General features: G+C 38.6%; 1 protein-coding gene across 4 annotated transcripts in view; it reads right to left on the reverse strand.

Moving 5' to 3' along the window:
* LOC108899869 (kinase suppressor of Ras 1) overlaps positions 1-14463 on the reverse strand; it is a 57294-nt gene that overhangs the window by 16916 nt on the left and 25915 nt on the right. For all 4 annotated transcript variants that reach the window (XM_018700573.2, XM_018700565.2, XM_051065731.1 and 1 more), the window contains one exon: positions 2904-3051. In XM_018700573.2, the coding sequence (XP_018556089.1) occupies positions 2904-3051 (148 nt within the window). The remainder of the gene's footprint in view (positions 1-2903; positions 3052-14463) is intronic.

A 14463-nucleotide genomic window follows, 5' to 3' on the forward strand; every position in this document is an offset into this window, starting at 1 on the left:
CCTGTCCGGTGGTCCTGCAGTGCTCTGCATTGTAATGACTTGTCAACTGACATTCTTGACCCGAATCAGAGACTCTTAACTGATGCAGACAATGACTGATGGAGATTTTTTTTTTTTGCTGCTACACTTTTTGTTTTAGGATCATGTTGAAAAGTTCTCTTTTATTTGAATATATGCTTAAAGGAATTTCAGTTTTGTGTTGGAGTTTGTGTTATTCAATAATTTTCACACAAATATTTTTATTTTCACTGCAACTGTATATCAATTCCAAATTCCAAATCGGTCTCTTGATTACCAATAATTGGTATTGGCCCTGAAAAAAACCATATCGGTCAACCCCTATAATCCATACTATAACATTATATCTGGAGATTTATGAATCAGATGGTTTTATCAGCACATATTTTGGCCAATTTGTCTTGACAGTGTGAATTTCATAACATAATATGGGTTTTTTTGCATTTAAGACTAATTTTAGATTAACACTATGGTTCAATGACCTGAAATGCTGTGCTTAAAAACACATTGATAAAGAACTACAACGAAAGTTTAGTTTCAGACATACTGACAGATTAATTCAGATAACCTTTCCATAATCCTCTCAAAGAAATGCAACATCTACTGAGTCCAATAAAACACTGATGACTCTAAATGTTCATATAGTATAGACTTCAGCTCATTTATCATGATGAGCCCAACCCAGATTATATACTTGTAACTAGCACTTTCGCTCTCCCATGAGGGGCATGCAATTCTGGATAGGCTGGCAGAATTTGGCAGAACATGTGCCCTGTTTGCCAATCTGTGTTTACAGTTTTGCAATCTGTGTACTTGGATTATCAGCCATACATGGTTTACTGATCTCTGTGCCTGGCTTGCGTCTACAGTTTTTCCAACCTAGTGTGGATGAAACCATGCTCATCTGCATATGGCAAAAAGGATTGGTGCGTGAATTCCCATGGAAATCTAGCTGGCTAAATACGACAGCTACAGTAACTTGGAAAACAGCGCATTTCTCATCATTTCTTCATCACTGACGTTTGCAGTTACACAGACCAAAGGAAATTGATCTGTTAATGTTAATTTGCCACAGTTTTAAGTAAGAATATGGTAAATGTCTGTAAAACAAATTGTGCAAGATAAGCAAGAATGAACTGTCAAATATAATATATATCACTTGAATTTTCTTCTAACTTAAAAGTGAAGGGGAAGTTATTAATAGCATATGAAAAATGTGCTCTCGCTGTGCATTTCACCTCTACTAACATTAACATTAACAAATTAGTTACCACAGGTCTATGTAACTGTCATTAGTCATCAATAAGATAGTGACCATGGCATGGCTGAGCACATAAAGAGACCACAGAGAACAGCTGTTGGGTAAATCATCATAACCATACAAGCATAAGTATACATAAATGTACCCTGAAAGTTTCATTCAGATACAAATGCAAAAAATGCATGAGGCATGACACAAATCAGACTATAAATCAGAATTTCTTTGTTCAATCATTACAAAACTCCCAGGATATGTTTCATAATAATACTGAACCACGAGGGTACAACTAGTTTGAAATTGGCTCTATAGGGAGCACCACCAGTTCCAAACATGAGCATGGCCATAAATCAGTCTGTCCAATCAAGAAACATAAAATTATGTTAAAATGGGCTACTAGGGCACATCATAAATCTTTTCAGCACGCTTTACACCATTGTAAAGAGTTTCATTTTCAGACCGGGCTTTCACTGTTTTTTTTTTTTTCACATCAAAACCACATTGAACTAGGTCAAGATCAAAAGCTTTCAACCTCTACTGGGCTATGTTGGCTTGAACCTTTGAATTGCCACTTGTAGCTATATTTCTATAACTGGTTGAGTTTTCTGTATTTGTAGAGGGTATCTGATTGTGTTGTCTGCATTCCCAGTGCTTCCGTATTTGGTTGTGTTTCATCACGTTGCAGTGTGGTTTTTGTCACACTAAACTGAGTTCTCAAGGCCACCACAGACAAACTGTTGACCCTACCATATACTGCTTGCCCCAGGTTTTTTTTTGAATATCAGTTAGTTAACAATTATCCAGCTTACTTATTAAAGTAAGTTAGTGGTATTGGTTGGCAGTCAAAAGGGAATTGGAAGCACTGTAAGTTAAACAACCTTTATTGAGTGATTGATAAAGAAAAAAACAAAAAACTAATTTCTTTGTCTACTCCTGGTCTATTACAGTGGAAAAAAAATGTGGCAGTATCTGCAGTCCTCATTCTACAACATGCATGTCAAAGCTCAACAAAAGCTAATGTGATGCTTCAGCAGCCTGACATAGCCAATTATTCTGAACTTTTTACAATATATCCTCTTTGTGTTCCTATCACCAGCCAGCAAGGACACACTGCTCAGGGAAACAAAGAGAGGGAATTTCATGATACAAAGACTGTAGCACTGGATAAAACCCACGTGAGATGACTAAGTCTGACTGCTGAAGCCTGGTAACTTCAGCTGAACTTTAGAAGTCATTTTTACACAGAACAAGGACTGCAGATTTTGTCTCCCATCACTTCTGTTGTAATCACGTTAGCAAGGGATCTCTTCACATGCAAAGATAGACAGAAAGAATGATTACAGCCACCAATAATAATTTCACTGTACAAATGGCATGTGGAGCTATTTGATACAGTTAAAGGCTCTGGGATAAGCAATTAATTGGACCTTGAGTTGGGGTAATTTTTCAAAGTCTTAAAGGGCTACAAGATAACAGTGGAGGACCAAAGTTTGATGATGTTGTACTTAAGTGGTGAAATGACACATAGTAAACCTGGGCCTGAGCTGACAGTTTATATGCTGGGTTTTGCTTATGTTTGAAAATACAGTTTTCTAACATGAAACTTTATGTTGGCTGGTAAATATACCTGTTTCATCAGTACTCTTTAGACAGGAGAGGGCAGCAGTGAGGCGAGAACAATCCTCTGAGTTGGAGCCCAGGCGTCTCATTGTGTCCTGCAGCTCAGAGCTGGACATCTGCAGCAACCCGTCCACTGAGAGCTTTCCTGCTGCAGCCTGCAAGGGACAAAGAGGACATCAATTGATCATAATCAATGAAAATCTGTTAAGTTGTAACAAAGATGTCACAGCTGAAGCCAGGAACACAGGGGAAAGAAGACTGATGGAGTGAATTATGAATTATGAAAAAGCAGGCTTACAAACAGATGGGAAAATACAGACACAAGGAACACAACCAGGGGTAAGACAATGAAACACAAGTGAAACTAATGAGGACAGGAGGCAAAAACACCCATAAACACAACAGGTAAAATACTTCAAAGTAAAGCAGGAAGCACTACAAAAAGTCCAAGCGGGGAAGATTGTGACAGTAACACTGAAAGCTTGACTAAGTCAACAGCATTAGCCCAGCCTTCAGGCTGGAGAAGCACAGCCAACAAGCGTGTTGTTATATTCCCTGAGAACAGGCTTTTTTGTTGTCATTATTAAAATAATTATCACTTATTTGGTAAAGATATGATCATGGTCATGATTTTCAAAAAAAGAAATTTTGACTGTTTGAAATACAAAACAAAAAGCAGTGTGCTGTTTGCTCTGGGAAACTTCTAAGGCCTTTGCAAAGGGGTTGATTCCTACGTAACAAGTAAGGGACTGAGAACTGTAGAGCAATAGAAGATACTAGAAAAAAGACTTACTATAGCAGAGAGGAAATACATTACAAAACCATCAGAATCCAAACTAAAGGAAATCACTACCCTTCGCTGTTCATTAAATTCACTATTAACTCAAACTGCTACCAACAAAGCAAGATTTGCTAAACAAAACTTATTTGAACATGGTGACAAACCGGACAAATACTTAGCATACTTAGCCAAAAAACAAGTAGCCTCCTGCACTATTGCCTCAGTCCTGGATAGAACAGGGAATCGTACCATTGACCCTGAATTGATTAATAATGCATTTCGCAACTTCTATAGAATTTTGTATCAGTCTGAGCAAAATGAAAATGTACAAGCTACAATGGAGAACTTATTTTCCAAATTCAACCTTCCTAAATTGACCGCAGGCAGCCATCAGGTCACTTCAGAATTGTAAAGCACCAGGCCCTGATGTGCTCACCAGCAAATTTTCATGAGTTCAGTGACTTACTAGTCAAAAAAATTTTAAGCACGCTTAATCATTCATTTGATATTGGCCTTTTGCCTCCAACACTAAGGAAGGCAATTATTTCTTTAATTCTTCAGAAAGTGTCCAGAAAATTGCTTGTCTTACAAGCCTATTTCATTGCAAATTCTATCCAAAGTCCTGGCAACTCGTTTGGAAAAATACCTATCTCGTCTAATCAAAGAAGACCAATCAAGTTTCATTAAAGGCCATTACTCTTGTGATAAAATCAGAAGATTATTAAATGTGATTCAGTTATGTCAACAACGAACAACAGATGGCCTTGCAATTTCTTTAGATACAGAGAAGGCCTTTGACCAGGTCGAGTGGCCTTTTATGTTTTCTACTCTGGAGAAATTTAGCCTGGGAAGCAATTTTGTTAGTTGGGTGAAGATGTCCAATGACAGCAATTATAACTAATGGGGTAAGGTCAGAGAACTTCAGAATTCAGAGAGGAAGTGGGCAAGGTTGCCCACTATCCCCAATACTATTCACATGATGTATTGAATAACATGAACTATTCAATATGACCCTGCTATATCTGGGCAAGCTATTGGTCAAACATCACATAAAATTTCATTATATGCAGACAACATACTGCTGTTTATATCCAACCCTGTCGTTTCAGTTCACAACTTAATACAAAAAATCACAGTGTTTGGTGCCTTTGGGTATCAAATAAACTTTTCCAAGTCTGTTGCTATGCCTCTAACTGGTTAACTTCAGATACCTGGCTCTCTTTGCCCTTTTCCTTTGAGATGGTCCTCCACAGGATTCATGTACTTGGGAATATTTGTTACACCATATTTCAGTCAGATGTTTAAAACTAATTTCATCCCACTGCTCAACAAAATCAGACAAGGCCTGGAGCATTGGAATTCGAATTTTGCCCCTGTAAATGAATGTTCTCCCTGGCTTGCTTTACCCAGTAAGAATGATTCCAATCTTATTCACTTCCAAAACAATTCATAAGATAAATGGTTGGTTTAGCTCTTTCATTTGGCACAAATGAAGACCTCTTTTAAAAATGCCCACTCTGCAGTGCTGAAGCAATGCAGGAGGTCTGGATTTCCCAAATTTCAAAAAATATCAATTAAGTGCAATTTTGCAATATGTATCAGATTGAGTTGGTAATAACACCACTTCAATTTGGCTGGATATTGAAGCCTCTGTCCAAATGACTTCTCTCAAATCTACTCTTCCTAGAAAGTTTGAAATTAGGGCATTTATTCTCTTGGGGACCTCTTTGAAAATGGAGTCCTAATGACCTTTGGCCAGATAATGCAGAAATATGATGTACCGAGAAATTATCTTTTTTAGTATTTTCGGATAAGAGACTATATTAAGAAGAAAACATAATTGTTAACTGCTTTTGGTGTCTCTAATATAGGAAAAAAGATATTCTCTACTGCAGGACACATGTCGATTAAAGTCTTGTATCCTGAAAGAACATCCTGCTGTTGGCTCTCAGGAGCTCAGATAGACCTGGGAGAGGGAACTGGGTGTAGAGATCACTAGGAGAGACAGTATTCATCCCACTTTTGATGGAGCATCTCTCATATCTAGAAATCTGACCGATTTTATTAGGACGCCAAAGCCCTGACAATTCAGAGTTCAGACCAGGAGACAGAGTTGCAGTCTTATACACTTCTTTGTGGCGGCTGTGGCTCAGGAGGTTGAGCAGGTCGCCCACTAATCGGAAGGTCAGCGGTTCGATCTCCGGTCTGTGCCGAAGTATTCTTGGGCAAGATACCGAACCCCACTTTGCCCCCAATGTATTCTTTGGTTTTAGAGCAAGCACTGTATGAATGTGTGTGTGCATGGGTGAATATGACGCGTAGTGTAAAGCGCTTTGAGTGGTCGATACGACTAGAAAAGTGCTATATAAGTACAAGTCCGTTTGTGCCTCCTTTAGAGCAGTTACCCCATAGAGACTGTGTCTGCCGACCACTTAAATTGACGAAATCAAAGGTCAACAGAAGAGGAGTTAGCCACAATAATCTAATAAAAATCAACACAGCCAATTCAAATTTTAAGCAAAATAAAATTATAAAATGTGGATGACTTAATATCAGATCTCTCTCATCTAAAGCCATACAAGTTAATGATTTGATATCAGATTACCATCTTAATCTATTCTGTCTGACTGAAACCTGGCTGTGTCAGGATGAGTATGTTAGCCTGAATGAATCCACCCCCCCCAGTCATATTAATACTCACATCCCATGAGACACTGGCTGTGGAGTTGGAGTTGCAGCCATTTTCGATTCCACTTTACTAATTAACCCTAAACCTAAACTCAATTATAACTCATTTGTAAGCCTTGTTCTGAGTCTGTCACACCCAAGGTGGAAAACACTAAAGTCAATCTCATTTGTTGTAGTGTACTGCCCTCCTGGCCCATACTCTGACTTCTTATCTGAATTTTCAGAGTTCCTGCTGAGTTTAGTACTTCGAATAGATAAAGTCATTATTGTAGTATAGTGACTTCAATATTCATGTGGATGTCAACAATGACAGCCTTAGCTCTGCATTTTCCTCACTATTAGACTGTATTGGCTTCTCTCAGTGTGTTAGTAAACCCACTCACTGTTTTAATCATACTCTTGATCTTGTTTTGGCATATGGTATCGATAATGAACATGTAACAGTCTTCCCACAGAATCCTCTTCTATCAGACCACTTTTTAATCACTTTTGAATTCATTGGATTACGTATAAACAGGCAAATACGTCCTAACTAGAAATCTTTCTGATAGTGCAGTGGCTAAATTCAAGGAAATGATTCCCTCTAACCTAAATCCAGTGCCTTATCTCAATTTAACGGAAGCTACTCCCTCCCAACTTGATCATCTTGTAGACAGTGTTGCAGGCTCACTACGTACATCTTTAGACTCCACTGCCCCCCTAAAAATGAAAAAAATTAAAGCAAAAGAGGCAAGCTCCATGGTTCAACTCTCAAACCTGTACACTAAAACAAATATCACATAGGCTTGAAAGAATGTGACGTTCCACCAAACTGGAGGAATCCCGCTTAGCCTGGCAAGATGGTCTTAAAAGATATAAGAAAGCTCTCTGTAATGCCAGAGCTGCCTATTATTACTTAGTCATTAATAGAGGATAATAAGAACAACCCCAGGTTTCTTGTCAGCACTGTAGCCAAGATGAGAGAGTGACAGCTCTATTGATCCATGTATTCCTATAACCCTCAACAGAGATGATTTTATTAACTTTTTAATGATAAAATTTTTACTATTAGAGACAAAATTCATCACATCCTGCCTTCAACCAGCACCAATTTATGTCAAAACACAGGATCCATAGAATCAGCTGCGAAACCTAACTTAGACAGTTTTTCTCCCATCGAACTCCACCAGCTTACTTATTTCAGCATCTAAACCTTGAACCTGTCTCTTAGACCCCACCCCAACTAGGCTGCTTAAGGAGGCTCTGCCCTTAATTTTCAGTTTTGTATTAGATATGTTAAATCTGTCCTTGGTAACAGGCTATGTGCCGCAGTCATATAAGGTAGCTGTAATCAAACCTCTTCTAAAAAAGCCCACTCTTGATCCAGACATATTAGCCAACTACAGACCTATATCTAACCTCCCCTTTCTTTCTAAGATCCTGGAGAAAGCAGTTGCAAAACAGTTGTACGACTTTCTTCAAGGTAATAGTTTATTCAAGGTTTTTCAGTCAGGATTTAGATTGTATCATAGCACAGAGACGGCACTTGTAAAAGTTACAAACAACCTCCTAATTGCAACAGACTTGTTTCTGAACTTGTCTGTACGATTGACCATCACATTTTACTGGCATTAAAGGTACCGTACTAAACTGGTTAAAGTCCTATCTATCTGATAGGCTTCAGTTTGTATATGTTAACAACTACTCCTCCATGTACACAAAAGTTAGACACAAGGGTCAGTGCTTGGACCGATTCTCTTCACCTTGTATATGCTTCCCTTGGGCAACATTATCAGGAATCACTCCATAAATTTCCATTGTTATGCAGAAGATACACAGCTTTATCTGTCAATGAAGCCTAATAAAACCAATCAGTTAGCCAAACCTCAGGCATGCCTGAGGAACATGACAAGCAACATTTTACTTTTGAACTCCACCGTAAAGACTCTTGGAGTTATCAGGATATGTCCTTTAGCTCACATGAAAAACAAACTTCTAGGACTGCCTTCTTTCACCTGCGTAATATTACCAAAATTAGACATTTTCTGTCTCAAAAGGATGCAGAAAAACTAGTCCATGCATTTGTTACTTCTAGGCTGGACTACTGTAATTCATTATTATCAGGCTGCCCCAATAAGTCCCTAAAGACTCTGCAGTTGATCCAAAATGATGCAGCACGATTACTGACAGGAACTAGAAAAAGATACCATATTTCTCCTGTGTTAGCCTCTCTACACTGGCTCCCAGTCAAATCCAAAATAGAAAAAATCCTCCTTGGGGCTGGGTATCGTTTAAAATTTTTCAATACGATACCTTAACTTTGATACCGGTTCCTGAACGATACCAATTTTATAAAATCAATTCTAAGAGTTTCTATAAGAGTTTTAGAGTTTTATTTTTCAGGTTACAACAAATAATTTTCAGTGCAAAAGAACTGTTGCAAACAAGTGACAAGTCCATATCTAATGCTCACTGCTGCATACTAAGGACCTTTAAATCTTCGTGTAGTTGAACATGGAGCAACTTTCTGCTCATAAACTGATTCTGTGCACATTCAAATGCTTCATCAAATTGGCTGTGTTACCAGCCTTAGCAACAATGTCCTTTTTGCAAATATTGCATTGCACACTATTGGCATCAATCTTGCTAAAATGGAGACACACTTTTGACCTTGGTCGCATTTTTTATGCGCTTTGTCACACACACACTGTAGTTCACAACACAGATACATGTGAACCCTGTCTGTGGGCATAGCCACATAGGTTTTTTTCCTGCATTCCTCTACCACGTGTAATGTTACAGCCAATCACCGACAGCATTATCAGATCTTGATCACGTGATTAATTCCTTGGTACCAAAACTTGGCACTCAAAAACAAAGCATCTTTCTATACCGGGTAGTATCGAAGCATTCCTGTCGGTGCCATAAAAGAACCTAAGTTTGGTACCCAGCCCTAATCCTCCTCCTCACCTACAAAGCCCTTAATGGTCAGGCACCATCATACCTCAAAGATCTCATATTCCCCTACAATCCCACTGGGACACTGCGTTCCCAGAATGCTGGTTTACTGGTGGTTCCCAGAGTTTCCAGGAGTAGAATGGGAGGCAGAGCCTTCAGCTATCAGGCTCCTCTACTGTGGAACCTTCTCCCAGTTTGGGTCTGGGAAGCAGACACCCTCTGTACCTTTAAGAGTCGGCTTAAAACTTTTCTCTTTGATAAAGCTTATAGTTAGGGTTGGCTCAGGCCTCATCCCTTAGTTATGCTGCTATAGGCCTAGACTGCCGGGAGATTTCCTATGACGCACTGAGCTTCTCTCTCTCTCTCTCTCTCTCTCCATCACTATGGATTCATATCCAATATTACATGTTACTAACTCAATATCTCCCACTTCCTGTAGTATTGTGCTCTTCCGTCTCTCTGTCCTCTGCTGTCTCTTTCTGCAGGTATTTCTGCCTCTGGAGCTGTAGAGTCTGATCTGTGATGACAAGTCTCCTGCTGCTCCTACAACTCCACTCAACACCTGCTGCTAGAATTAGAAATTACTAGTACTGCTTCTAGTTTTATTGCTACTTTTGCAATTATTACTTTAATTATCATTACTATCATTACATTATCATTAGTACTGTATTATTGATATCACTTTCTATTTTTTTACATGGAATCCATGTTATGCTATGTTCTTCTGTTGCTATTCTCTATCCCCCCCCCCCCCCCGCAGTTTTCTACCTCCCCCCCGCAGAGTATGGTTTAGACCTGCTCTGTATGAAAAGATGACTTTTGTTGTGATTCAGCACTACATAAATAAAACTGAATTGAATTGAATTGAAGAGAAGGTGTTTGGAAGGCTATATGGGGCAGTGCAAAAAAACAAAACAAAAAACAATAAAATTAAATAAATAAATAAATTTGTAACAGAACCAGAACCACACAACTCTAATTACTACATAGAGTACATTTATTGCCAGACTGCAATCCTAGATTCTCTCCTCTATGCCCTAAATGCAAACATTGATAACCTCATGCATTGCCTTTGGTATTGCCCCAAACTACAGACATACTGGGAATCCATCCTGTATGAAATGCAGAACGTGTTTGGAACTGAGCTTAAACTGGACCCAGTTTCACTTCTCTTAGGTCTTCCTAATACACAAATTTCTAATGTACATCATAAAAAACTATTCAGCTTATTGTCATTCTGTGCAAGAAAGGATGCATTAGTCCATTGGATTTCCTCTAGCGGCCTCACACACTCTAGCTGGTATAAATTACAATGGAACATATCCCACTGGGCTTGTTGACCTGTCTGAAGCACTCCAAGGTGCCTGAATTTGTAACAATGTGGAGGCCATTCCTTGGTCATGTGAATGTTGGTGTGTCTGCTATTCTATCTAGGGCTTTTTTTCTATCAATCATTTTTGTCACTGATTTGTAAGAGTTTTGGAAAGTACTGACAGTCTAATATTCTGCTGATCAGGGTGGCTGGGAAACGGAAACAGAGATCAAACAGTTCCCACAATGAGTAAGCACTAGGCGACAGATGCAAGAAAAACTTCCTTTTAAGAGACAGAAACATTGAGAAGACATATCTCTTGTGTGTAATTCTTAAAGGCAATCATCAACAGCATATTTTGTTGCTTAGTTTAGGGGGTTTGTTGTGGACACACTTGAGGACCTGATGTAAATTTGGAAAAGCACTTTTCATATCTCTGAAGTGCAAAATATATGTTATACATTTAAAAACAAGCTGTAAACCCTGAGAACCTCCAACAGGGTCACAACCATACAAAAACAGTAAGCAAGTAAGAAAAAGTCAGGATATCCATAAGTGGGTAAAGTGAGTAAAAAGCAAACAACCTCCCCAAAAAAGCTCAGCAATAACAAAAAGTCATCCTAAAAAGGGATCTGAAGTCTGGCATCTGTATAATCCAACTGCACAATAAAAACAGTATGGATAAGTCTTCTAAATTCCTGGCAAAGCTCCGCTGGGAGGGAAAGAAAAAAAATGTTGTTGTGATTAAGTGACTTTGGCCGTGATAGGAACAGCATAATCAAGACTTTGAGAGTCTGCCCTGATGGCAGACCTTGCACAACTTTCTCAAAGAATTTTGCAAACAATTTCTCCAAAATGCCTCTAGCACTTTCAGCACTTTCATAACCACTCCCACAAGTTGTCTCTTATCTCTAAGTGAATACATAACCTTGCTAATGTTTTATAACCCATACACCTAGAATAACAGACTGTACATTCCGCAGAAACTTCCGAGAAAACAGTGAATCTTAGGCTTGTTTGAGATCAGTTCACACTTGTCTGGACCAGAGAAGGTCCCTCCAACCATGGAAAAAGTTGAAGTCTACCTAGACAATTTCCAGCCTTACCACAATGATTTAGGGAATGTTTATCATGGTACACAAAGCATAAAAAACAATAATACCTGACTGAATAAATGTTTTGCTACATAAGGTTTTTGATTTTTTATGGTATTCATTACATCAGCACCAAGTATACAATACATTTTCCCTGAATCATTGTGATAAGGCTAGAAAATATGCAGGTAGACTTTACCTTTTTGTGCTTGGCTGATGATGCTTTCTCTCATCCAGACAAGAGTGAATTAATCTGAAACAAGTCTAAAGATTCACTGTTTTTCTAAAAGTTTTTGTTCTTTTTTCCTTGGGTCCTACCCAGAAAATCTGTCAATTCCTGTAATGTACAGGCGGTTATTATAGATACAACATCAGCAAGATTATGTAATCATTTTTCACAGTGAGAGACAACTTGCGGCAGTGGTTATGAAGGTGAGTTAAGTGCAGAGTATAATTTATGCTAATCATGTATAGCATATAGTGTAGTATATTTTGGATCAAATACAGAATTATATGCAGTTTCTAAGCACAGCATAATTTAGGTACAGGTGTCTAATTAGGGTATGACTGACTCTGTTTGCTATCTAGTTAGGGTCCAAGCCCCGAAGAGGCAGAGCAGAGCGGAAAGGATGCTGGGCACACATAAGCGATGGTCTGTGTAGTTCTCATTTCCCTTTGCTCTGCTCCACTGCAGCTGTAACAAAACTACAGGTTTGCCCAGAAATCAGCCAGGTCCATGATGGTATTGATTGGTATTTTCTTAGGCCAGATGAGATATATAATCCTGTAGTATTGTGCTCTTCCGTCTCTCTGTCTACCCCGAGGTCTCCCCCAGTAAGATGTTCCCGGAAAACCTCCAAAGGGAGGCACTGAGTAGGCATCCTGATCAGATTCCTGAACCACCTCAGCTGGCTCCTTTCGATGTGAAGGAGCAGCTCCCACATTACTACCGATACGTCTGTCAATCTCTCGCCCCTCCGTATCCTTACTCATGAACAAGACCCCAAGATATTTGAACTCCTTCAATTGAGGCAGCATGGTGTGGGGGTATTAAGTATTAACCAAGATCAGATGGGCCCTATTGGTTGGTGCATGTGGACATGGCCTATTCATCATTATCTGCCATTTTATGTCTTTGCTCAATTGACTGTGAACTGGAATGAGCTAGAGACATGAAACTTGGTACCATAACTGGAAATTAAATGCTAATGCTTCCCATGAAACATGATTACAATTGGTCTAATGATGGCACTATAATTGACTGTCAAAAAAGTGAAAAATCTGACTCATATCTAATACTCAACATAAAAAAGCTTCTTGGACCATAAATATCTGTTAAAATGGATTTTCTGCCATTTAGAATTTTTTGAAAAACATTTTCACCATCTCCTAAACCATAGGTCTGATTGCTACCAAATTGTGATCTCAAGCAGGAAAATGGCCATAACTGGGAGCCTATTAATACAATATACTATTTAGTTAAGAACAAAGCCATGGAATACTGCATTGTTTTATTTACAGTTTTACCACCATGTATGTTAATGAAGATGAGTGATGGTAAATTGTGAACCTTACTAAACAAAACCCTGCCTTACTCTCTGTTTAACATTCCCCCTCTACTGGGAGACTGGCTGTGTTTGGTACAGTGGTCATACAACTGCCAATAACCTTATACAGCGCTGTTACTTTACTTAAAGCTCACATACTGTAGTGTACTATTGATGTGTCTAAGAAATTATTCCACTTCAGAAATTTAGAATTTAGAATCTCTTAGAGTAGTTCTGTGATTCATGATAGTTATAATAGATTGTGTAACCCAAGACTCAACACTGTTGTCACTTGGACATGGAGGTATAAATCATAATGCATGATGAACTTGTAATACTTGTTATAAATTGTCCTGCATGATTATAAACATTTACAAAGAGTTAATGGGTGGGTTAAAGTGGGTTAAAGGTGCTGGGTGTAAGATTTGATAGACAGTGCAGTGCTGCACTGGGCTTTAGATACTCAGCATGAGAGAGGCTCATAGTCTGCACTTGAGCATGCCGCAGTAAATTAGAGTGTCTGCAAACTATATCACATCTCCACCAGATGTTATATTATTTTTATTATCAGAAGGCTAAAGCATAAAGTCTTGCTTTTCATGTAATTTCAAACATTTTATTGTCATTTGGCCTCATCACTTTAAAGCTAGTAGAAGTATCCTTGGGCAAGATACTGAACCCCAAATCGCCCCCTGAATGTGCTGTAGTGCTGTATGAATGTCTGTGTGAATGGGTGAATGTGACCTGTAGTGTGAAGTTCTTGGAGTGGTCAATCCGACTAGAAAAGCACTATATAAGTACAGTCCATCCATTTACCATACTTTGTGTTTGGAATCTGTAGATATAGCTAATTGTGCTATAATCCTAAATATCCTTAATGCACCAAAATGCTACTGTCAAACACCATGTTTTGTTGTAAACTGCACACCTGACCATGTGAAGCAGACAGTGGGCGTGGATGTTTCCTGTTTCCTGTCTCTCTATACTGACCAGTAAAGGCAAAACTATATATTTTTTTTTATTATATTTACAACAATATACTTTATGTTGTAGATGCAACATTGTGGTGATGGTATTTCTCCTTGCATGGTATCAGCATGATATTTTTAGAACTTTATCAGATCTATGTCCTCCTGGCTTGTAATTCTGTTTATTTTGCCAAACAAGTTTATTTGTCCTGCCCAGGGTTCAAATAAACAAGAGACTTG

Source organism: Lates calcarifer, linkage group LG21, assembly GCF_001640805.2.
Source record: "Lates calcarifer isolate ASB-BC8 linkage group LG21, TLL_Latcal_v3, whole genome shotgun sequence".
Lineage (NCBI taxonomy): Eukaryota > Metazoa > Chordata > Actinopteri > Centropomidae > Lates > Lates calcarifer.